Source organism: Macrobrachium nipponense, chromosome 14, assembly GCF_015104395.2.
Source record: "Macrobrachium nipponense isolate FS-2020 chromosome 14, ASM1510439v2, whole genome shotgun sequence".
NCBI lineage: Eukaryota > Metazoa > Arthropoda > Malacostraca > Decapoda > Palaemonidae > Macrobrachium > Macrobrachium nipponense.
This window is the reverse complement of record NC_087207.1, coordinates 22,021,933-22,032,413: the sequence shown is the minus strand read 5'-3', so window position 1 is coordinate 22,032,413 and position 10,481 is coordinate 22,021,933. Positions and strand designations below refer to the sequence as shown.

The window sequence follows — 10,481 nt, the reverse complement described above, 5'->3', positions numbered from 1 at the left end:
ACTTTATCTCACGCCACCCCCTAGAATCATTCATTCAGCTACCCTCAGGTCGTTACTCTGCCCTGTCCTCCACATTCCACAGGTTACAGAGAATGCACGAACAATATATTATTAATCAAAACCCTATGCCTTACATATATATATATATATATATATATATATATGTATATATATATATATATATATATAGATATATATATATATATTATATATATATATATATATATATATATATATATATATTATATAGTTTATGTGTCACAGCAACTCTGTCTCGACTATGGCGAATTGGTAGTATATATATATATAAGATATATATAGATATATATCTATTATATATATATTATATATATATAATATATAGATATATATGATACACAATCCGTCATAGTCGAGACAGAGTTGTGTGACACAAAAAACTAATTCTTCTTGAAACGTTTCCAAGCAGCTATATATTTTCGAATATGGAAATCAAGTCCATTTGCCAGAAATATACATTGGGTCGGTTTGTAGCTCTCCTGGATCCTGGAGAAAAGTGAGTATGATCCTGTCTGCGATCACCTTTCACAGCTGTTCATTTTATCTATATATTTTTTTTTTTCCTTTAAAAGAAAAAAAAAAAGTATCTAACAGGACGAGTCACTTGCGTAATGTCCCACCAATCTGGTAGGCCGAGTTCGCGCCTAGCCGCCGCCAGCGCGGAATCAGATGCATTTCTGGTGATTAGAAATTCGTTTATCGATATGATGTGGTTCGGATCCCACAACAACCTGTAGGTCCCGTTGCTAGTGACCAATTGGTTCCTAGCCCACTGTTAATAAGAATCTAATCCTTCGGGCCAGCCCTAGGAGAGCTATTAATCAGCTCAGTGGTCTGCTTAAACTAAGATATACTTAACTTTATTTTACAGGTAATATATATATATCTATATATATATATATCATATATATATATATATATATATATATAGATATATATATATATGATATCTGTATATATATATGGTAATATATATATATATATATATATATATATATATATATATAGTATACTATATATATATATATATATTTATATAAACATACATACTTATAAATGTGTGTATGAGTGTGTGTGTGTGTGTGTGTGTGTGCGTTTATGTTATCAAAATCCTTAAATATATATATAATTTTCCAAATTCCACCTTCAATATCAAGAGCGTCTTCAACGATTTTGTGTATTCCCAAAATTTTCCAGAAAAAAAAATTATTCCCGAAAGAAATAAAGGCGTTCAAACGTAAAAAAAAAAAAAAAATAAAAAATAAAAACTTTTTTACCCGTTATCTTTTACACACACAAAAAACAAACACGTACACACACACACACACACACACCGTCAGGATAACCCATAACCTTTCCAAGCTCGCCGCACATAAATCCAGTCTTCAAAAAACATACACACAAAACAAAGAGTGATGCCTTTTTTTTTTATAATAGAGAAAGGCATGAAATGTTGGCTGTAACGAAGACCAGAGAGTATTGAGAGAGAGAGAGAAAAAAAAAAAAATACAAAGCTGTCACAAAAAAAAATCTTTGGAGGACGGTTAAGAGAATAAATGAAAAGGCGAGTCAGGAAATATTACGTTGGTTTATGGTGTTGGAATTAAAACCAGAAAGGAAAATAGTCTAATTATTAAATGGAGAGATGCTACCTAGAAAGAAAGTAGTCTTATACAAATTTAGTAAGGCTAAGGGCTGTTAAAATGCAAGACAGGTTTAGCCTATATTTTTTTTCTTTCTTTTTTTGTAATGTAATGTGCTGGTGGTGGTATAAGAAAGAGAGAAAGAGAGAGAGAGACGTGTGCTGGTTGTGGTAATAAAACGAGAGAGAGAGAGAGAGAGATGTGTTGGTTGTGTAACAAAACGAGAGAGAGAGAGAGAGGATGTGTTGGTTGTGGTAATAAAACGAGATGGAGGTAAAGAGAGAGACAGAGAAAGGGAGAGACGGCAGAGAAGAGAGAGAAGAGAGGACAGACAAGAGAGAGAGAGAATAGACAAGAGAGGCGAAAAGAGATACAGAGAGAAAGGGAGAGACAGACTAGAGAGAGAGAGAGAGAGAGAGATAGGCAAGAGAGCAAAAGAGAGAGAAAGAGAGAGAGGTTAGTGGTAGTCTGTAAGAGAGAGACAGGGGTGCTGGTTGTGTTAGTAAAACAAGATGGAGGGAGAAAGAGAGAGAGAGAGAAACAGAAAGCGACAGACAAAAACAGACGAGAGAGAGAGATTAGTTCTAAATGTCAATTCAAAAGGTCCTTAATAATAGTGCTACCACTAATACTATTGTTCTATGGGGTCCACAATAATAAAAATGTTAAAAACTTCGTGTATAAATCATACACGGAGATTGAACATTTTTATTATTATGGACCCCATAGAACATTGTATAAACTCTCGTGATATAGAGGTTTTCCCAACTAATAATAATAATAATAATAATAATAATATAATAATAATATTTTATATATTGTTTTTTCTATTTTCCTTACAATTCGCTTCTCAGGCTCAGCGATGTTTCTGAGTAACTGGCCAATATTCATATTGGGAATTTTCAAAAAAATTGTAAATGCTGAAGGAATCTTTTATTAGAACAGGATATCAGGTCCAGGTCAAGCAGGGGTCGTCGTCAGTGCCGGTATTATAATACCGGCACTGACGACGACCCTGCTTGACCTGGACCTGATATCCTGTTCTAATAAAAGATTCCTTCAGCATTTACAATTTTTGAAAATTCCCAATATGAATATTGGCCAGTTACTCAGAAACATCGCTGAGCCTGAGAAGCGAATTGTAAGGAAAATAGAAAAAACAATATATAAAATCAACTCGCTTAATTCTGCCATCCATTTTTAACAGTATTTGCCTAAAAAGAGGGTCTTCTACCAAAATAATAATTAATAATAATAATAATAATAAGAATTAATAATAATAATAATAAAATAATAATAAATCAACGTTTTTAGAAAGGTTTCTGATTCTGTTTATATCCTATGCTGTGAAACTAAGGCAAATTATATATATATTATATATTATATATATATATAGTATATTATATAATATATATATATATAATATATATAATATAATCTATATAGGTCATTCAGTAGGGATACCGAAACCTCAGAGGATCAAATAAAAAGTTTATTAAGAAACGTTTCGTGTCACCCTGACACATCATCAGTCATCAGTCTGTAATATAAAATCAATTCACATTTATAAAAAAAATAATAACTTAAAAGTTTATTTGCTATTTTAAAAGGAATACATAAAATACTAAACCAAAGTTATTCATAAAAACTATTGTTAAAAGCTAAAAAATACTAAATTATTTTCAAGGTAACATTAAAATTGACGAAATTTAAGATTATACAGGAATTTTAACCTCTATAAAGAGAAGGATAAGAAAGGAATGGCTGTAGGACTAGGACCGTTGTTTGCCCAGATCTCGACTACGCCAAGAAAAGCTGAGTAGAGGATTAACTAGAATTGAGGGAAGGAACGAGGTGCTTGATATGTAAAGACAAGTGTCGTTATATATTGGCTGTGCTGGGTATTGTCAATTATCGGAACATAATTTTTGTTAATTTCAATTTTACAGAGAGCTGTATGATTTCTTATAATAGAAAATTCAGGGTCGGTTATCCTCTGGCCAGTTCTGTAGCTCACTCACAAATGACTAGAATATCGAACTTGCAACAAGCGTTTCGACGATCCAACGTAAGTACCGGGACACCCCTGGCAGGTAAATTTGTAAATAATATTGGATCGCATAAACGGTTGCAAATTCTCTTTATGACCAAGGAGGGAACCTAGTTTGAGAGGATTAATAGGTATCAAATTAACTTTGAGTCTTCCGAACTCTCTTTCAATAATTTTCTAGATACGGTCTCCTAATCTATTTTTTTTTTAAATATGTAATATGGGTAGTTTTGGAACATCAAAGGAAGGGGTATTTTCCGTAAAGTGTAAGTTAAGTAATTTATTTACCATTTTATAAAGACCTCCGTAGGGTACGACTTATTTCAAAATTAATCTTGTAAGGATTGAATTAATTTCAGAGTGGAATGATTTCCAATCAGAAGCATACCTAAGTGCTCTAAAGACCAAAGTGGAGATGGCATTTAGAGTAGGTGTGTTTCCTATAGACAGAAGTATTAAACTTTTTATTATCTCTGATTATCTTGATATCTAAGAAAGATAAGCAGTTATCTTTTTCCGTTTCCATAGTGAAGTATTATGTTACTGTGCTGGGTATTCACGAACCCCAAAAAAGCATCAGCCTGCCATGCATGTCTAAGTAAAATAAAAGTATCATCTACATATCTCTTGTAAAAAGTTGGTTTAAAAGAACTTGGGCATTCGGCTAAAAATTTGTTCTCTAAGGAATCCAAAAACACATTGGCAAAAATCGAGGCTAGGGCACCCCATGGCCACGCCCTCTACCTGCGAGTACAGAAGACCATTGAAATCGAAAGCGGAATCTTGCACAGCCAGTTCCAATAATTGCTTAAACAAACTTCTATTAAAACCGTGGAATGTGCCATCAACATTTTAAAAAATTCTGTCATTTAAAATAATGTTACTTGTCTCTTCTAAGGGTACATTAGTAAATAAAGAGTCTACATCGAGACTAACCATATAGTGATCTGAGTTCTGTATGACTACAAGTTTCTGAAAATCAAAGCCATTTTTTATTGTGTGTTCAGGTTGAGGAAGTTCATTAAGTAAAGTAACAATGTATTTAGAGAGATTGTATCTTGGGCTATTATTGAACAACCGTTATCCCTTGGAGATACTTCAACTTTCCAGGAATCTTGAGAAAACTACACTAAAACTTGAGAAGTCCAGATGTGATGTCGAGTTCCTGCAGTATTACCACATCAACGGAGTGTACCCCAGATTCCTTCGCTTCAAACTATACAAGACTGCCCTTTACAACACCGAATTCTACCAAAATGCATTGGAGGAGCTTCTATCCAAAGAAATCGATCTGAAATTGCGTACTGTTGAAAAATTAAATGCTGACTGTCACAATCTACAAACTGCCTTATTTAATAATATGTCATTTCTAGATAAGATTTTGTACAAAAAGTTATTTTGTGAATTTATTGACAACTTTATCAGCAATGTACATGCCCGCCACCAAAGAAAACTTGAAGCATTGGTTGTTCATATTCCTAATTTTAGCTCGAGAAATAATGGTATTTTTAATATGTCTAGCTATATTTTATCAAAAAGGGAAGAATTTATTCTGTCTTTTGGTCTGGACTTCTGCCTTCCGTCCTATAGACCAGGTTTTGCTCATTTTTATTTTCCGTTCGAGGTCTTGTTTCAGACACAAGGGTCTTAACCTAACTGACAATTTGAGTGACTTGCAACAGAGAATGTCAACTGCTTTGCTTGACACATATAAGAGCGCTAAGGTGAAGTGGACACCTTTTTTCAAAAAAGAGGATATGGAAATACTAAAGTCCTTGAAAGAACAGCCAATACTTTCTTATCCTTCGCTTTGTTAAATTCATTTTTAATCCTAAATTTCGTCAATTTTAATGTCACCTTTTAAATAATTTTAGTATTTTTAGCTTTTAACCATAGTTTTGATGAATAACTTTAGTATTTTATGTATTCCTTTTAAAATAGCAAGTAAACTCTTTAGATAAAGTGAGCCACTTAAACCTAACCTTTCCATCGGTTCAGACTCCAGAGATAAAAAGAAAACCATTACAAGACGATCGTAAAATAAGTGGCTTTAAAAATTATAAATCCCTTAAGAATAAGACACTTTAAAAACAATATAATTCGCCTAAAAATAAATTAAAAATCGCTGAAGAATATATCGCTTTCAAAACATTATCAATCGCTTAAAAATAAAATCTATATCACTCAAAAATAAATCGCGTATAAATATACCATTTAAAAATTATAAATTGCTTAAAAATAAATCGCTTGTAAAACATTATAATTCGCTTAAAAATAAACTCCTTGAAAAATATAAATCGCTTGAAAATAAATCGCTAGAAAAAAATATAGGAATCTTTAAAAAAATCAGAAATCGCTTGGAAAAAAAAAAAAAAAAAAAAAAAAAAAACATAAACCGTTCAAAATATAGCCGAAGACTTTCCCCTCTTATCAAATCACTATTACGGATCCGAGATATATATATATTTTTTTTTTATTTGAGGTCGATCTAAAAGTTAAGGGGGGGCGGGGCGGGAGTGGGGGGAAATTTAGGTCTTAGGAATTGGCGGCAGCAGCTTAAGTTGGAGTGGGAATGGGAATTACCTCGCCAACTTGAAGGACCTCGAGGAGGGAAGTCTGAGCCCGAAGTTGGAGTCCTTCTGATTAAGTTGACGAGGCGAGAATTTCCTCCGACCTCTTACGAATTCCAACGACTGACTAACGACTGGAGGAGGAGGAAGGAGGAGGAGGAGGGGGGAGGGGGGTGGGGAGTGGGGAAGAGGAGGAGGACGAGGAGGAGGAGGTGGAGGGGGAGGAGACGTGGGGAGGAGATGGGGAGGAGGAGGAGGAGATGGTGGGAAGGAGGAGAAGGAGAAGGAGGTGGGTAGGTGGGGAGGAGAGGGGAAGATGGGGAAAAAGAAGGTGGAGGAGGAGAAGGAAAAGATAGGGGAGGAGGTGAGGAAGAGGAGGAGAAGGAGGTGGGGGAAGAGAAAGAGAAGATGGGGGAAGAGGAAGAGGAGAAGATGGGGGAGGAGGAGGAGGTGGGTGAGGTGGAGGAGATGGGGAGGAGGAGGAGGAGGAGAGGGTAGGAGGAGAAGATGGGGGAAATGAAGGAGGTGTGTGAAGAGGATGAGGACGAGGAAATGGGGAGGAGGAGGAGGGGGGTGTCTTTGTCAAGACAGGAAATACGTTGTCAATTAAATTAATTTTTTTCTAATAACATAACTCCTTCGATCAGATATAGTCTAGACTCCACATGAATGCTATATTCAAGATCTCATATTAGCAATGTGATATCAGTTTAATAGAAAAACATCCTCTCATTGTATTCAAAACGTTTTTGCCAAAACTAGAATCAAACTAACCTGACAATTACATAATTACATATTCATTTTCGCACCTTGGAACCCTACCAGTCAAAACTACGGTCGAGCTAGACGTTCTTAGCAAAATCCTTGCGTGTTATTGAATCGCATCTTCGTTTACTTTCCTGGGAAAGATTAAGCAAATTCTATAGCGGGATATTGTCAGGAAGCCCTCGGAGAATATTCCACTGGCTATTATCTTCGACGTAAAAGATACAACACACAAAGGAGTAGAACTTTGAACTCGTTTCTTGAGACGTCGAGAGGAGAATTCAAGTTTCCTTGGAAGATTCTTTTGATGATTCGGTTCCGGGAAACGTTGCAATGATCGTGCAAGCGTTGCACAGAGAGAGATCCTTTGAGGTTATTGAACCTCAAATAATAATCGAGAGAGAGAGAGAGAGAGAGAGAGAGAGAGAGAGAGAGAGAGAGGCAGGCTACTTGAAAAAAGAAATGCGATGGACAAAGAGAAGGAGGAATAGGCATGCAAGTAACAACGAAGGAATTAAGAGAGAGAGAGAGAGAGGGGGGGGGTTAAGTAATATGACCCGGAACGTTAAACAAAGACGTGGAAAAATCTTTAGCAAAGCAGAATAGCAGCAAAGCACAACGACAGACTAAAGGGTGAAACTCGATACTCCTTTGTAGAGAGAGAGAGAGAGAGAGAGAGAGAGAGAGAGAGAGAAAGCTTTTAAATAAACGCCCTGCAATCCATTTCAAAGGCAACACAAAAAACTTGAATAAACACTCAAAACAGATTCATAAATACTGAGAACTAACAATACACTGAATCAGAAGGTGAAATCAGATATTTGCTATTGAAGAAGGGCTAAGAGAAAAAGTATTTAGATACAAAACTAGGAATTATATGAAAAACAGATTTGATGTTAACAAATTTATTCAATGAATTAAAGATATAAAAATAAAAGAAAAGATAAAATAGGATAAACAGATCATTTAAAACAGTGAAATAAAAATTAGGACTAGGAGGAAAAAAATAGTTAAATACAACACTAGGAATTATATGGAAAACAGAATTAATGTTAACAAATTTATTCAGTGAATAAAAGATAGAGAAAGTTAAAAAATAAAATAGGCAAAACAGATAATTTAAATCAGTGAAATAAAAATGAGGACTAAGAGTAAAACTATTTAAATATAAAACTTGGAATTAATGAAAACTAGAATGGATGTTAAAATATTTAGTTAATGAATAAGACAGTAAAATGATAAAAACATAAAAGTTACGAAAAAAAGATAATTTAAAAAAACAATGAAATAAAAATTAGAAATGAAAGAAAAAAAAAATAGCTAACTGCAAAACTAGGAATTAAATGGAGAACAAATTTGATGTAAACAAAGATATTCAATAAAAAAAGTGAATAAAAAAATAGGAATAAAAGAGAAAATAGAATTATTGTCAAAAAAGGTACTCGAAAAATACGAATAAACGAAAAAACAATTGGTGTAAAAACAAGAGTAAGCAGTTGAAAAAAATTAATTGAAAAAACCAGGAATATCAAGAAAGAAAAAAAAAATTGATGCAAAAAAAGGTTAAAAAAAAGTTAATAAAAAATACTATGAATGAAAATGAAAACGGAATTCATGTAAACAAAGATATTCAAAAAACCTGAAATCACAAATAGAAAGGGCACCCCAGTGGCGTGGTCGGTATGGTCTTGGCCTGCCACCTCGGTGGCCACGAGTTCGTTTCCCGGGCATTCCATTGTGGGGTGAGAGATGTGTACAATTTCTGGTGATGGAAGTTCACTCTGGACGTGGTTCGGAAGTCACGTCAAGCCGTTGGTCCCGTTGCTGAATAACCACTGGTTCCATGCAACGTAAAAACACCATACAAACAAACAAACAAAAGTATTAAGAAAAAAACTGAAATCACAAAAAAAACTATACAGGAAGAAATTGGTGTCAGTCATCAGCTCAAGTGAAAAAAAACGCGCCAAAGTTTCTTCGGCGCAATCGAGTTTTCTGAGCAACGTCTAATGCTGGGTAAAAGTATCAGGTACGCCCGTTAGCGAGTCAGTTGCTCCTCAGAATCGGTAGGATGCAATTGCTTTTTTGAATAAATGACTCCAATACTAAGTGTCATCGAGTTTGAATAAGGTGCTTTTAGGGGTTTTATATATATATATATATATATATATATATATATATATATATATATATGTAGTATATATGTATGTATGTATGTAGTATACTTCTATACGTATATATAAAGACAAATTAAATATTTAATATCAAGTCAGTCGGGAAAATTCATGATAGGAACAATATCCCGTAGGGTGGGTAGGGCCGTCAGTGCAACTCGTGCGGTGCACTGTATGCATTATCCTTAAAGGTCTTTGCAGCGTCCCTTCGACCCCTAGCTGGAACCCCTTTCATTCCTTTTACTGTATCTCCGTTCATATTCTCTTTCTTCCATCTTACTTTATATTGTCCATCATGTAAAAACATTCATATGGTTTCTTCACAGTATTTGTGACAGGGAACAAATTTTTCGATAAAAATAAGACATTCGATATTTTGAAACTTCGGTTGATTTCTCTAGTCCTTAATAGTACTTGTAAAATGCTAGTGACGCGTTAATCTGGGTTTAATTTATAGATCAAAGCAATATTATAATCATTATGATAGGTAAGGAATATTAATGAGACATTTTTGTTTTAATATTATAAGCATCTAGATTTTTTTTTTTTAGTGGACCGATTAAAAATTCACCAAAATCTTTCAGATAATAACTGGAAATCAGTTTTGAATTTCACTCGAATCTCTTTTTTGCAAATACTTCGGTATTTATGAAAAGTATTTTAATACGTTTGTATCTGTTTGTTGAAATATTGATTACATATGTATTTCCTTTTTTTATAAGTGTTGTCTCTTGCTTCTACGAGATTTTTTACGCTAAATGTTAAAGCAGAAGGATTTCGATGTTAAAGTATATCAAATTATGAAATATATATATATATATATATATATATATATATATATATATATATATATATATATATATATATATAGTATATATATATATAATACATACTTATAAATGTGTGTATTAGTGCATGTGTGTGTGTGGTGTGTACGTTATATTATCAAAATCCTTGAATATATATATATATATTTTTCCAAATTCCACCTTCATTTTCAGAGCGTCTTCAATAATTTTGTTTATCCAAATTTTCCAGAAAAAATAATATATTTTCCCCGAAAGAAATAAAGGCGTTCAAAACGCAAGAAAAAAAAATTACCCGTTATCTTTTACACACACACACACACGTACACACACACACACACACACGTCAGGATAACCCATAACCTTTCCAGCTCTGCACATAAATCCAGTCTTACATAAAAAAATACACTTAAACAAAAAAGTGATTTTTTTTT

The 10,481-nt window shown here is 33.6% G+C and overlaps 1 protein-coding gene across 1 annotated transcript in view; it reads right to left on the bottom strand.

Annotated features, from left to right (window-relative positions):
• The window catches only part of LOC135226166 (uncharacterized), an 87,426-nt gene that overhangs the window by 37,896 nt on the left and 39,049 nt on the right, over window positions 1–10,481 (bottom strand). Inside the window, exon 2 of the mRNA XM_064265608.1 lies at window positions 6,435–6,879. Within this exon, the coding sequence (XP_064121678.1) occupies window positions 6,435–6,879 (445 nt within the window). The remainder of the gene's footprint in view (window positions 1–6,434; window positions 6,880–10,481) is intronic.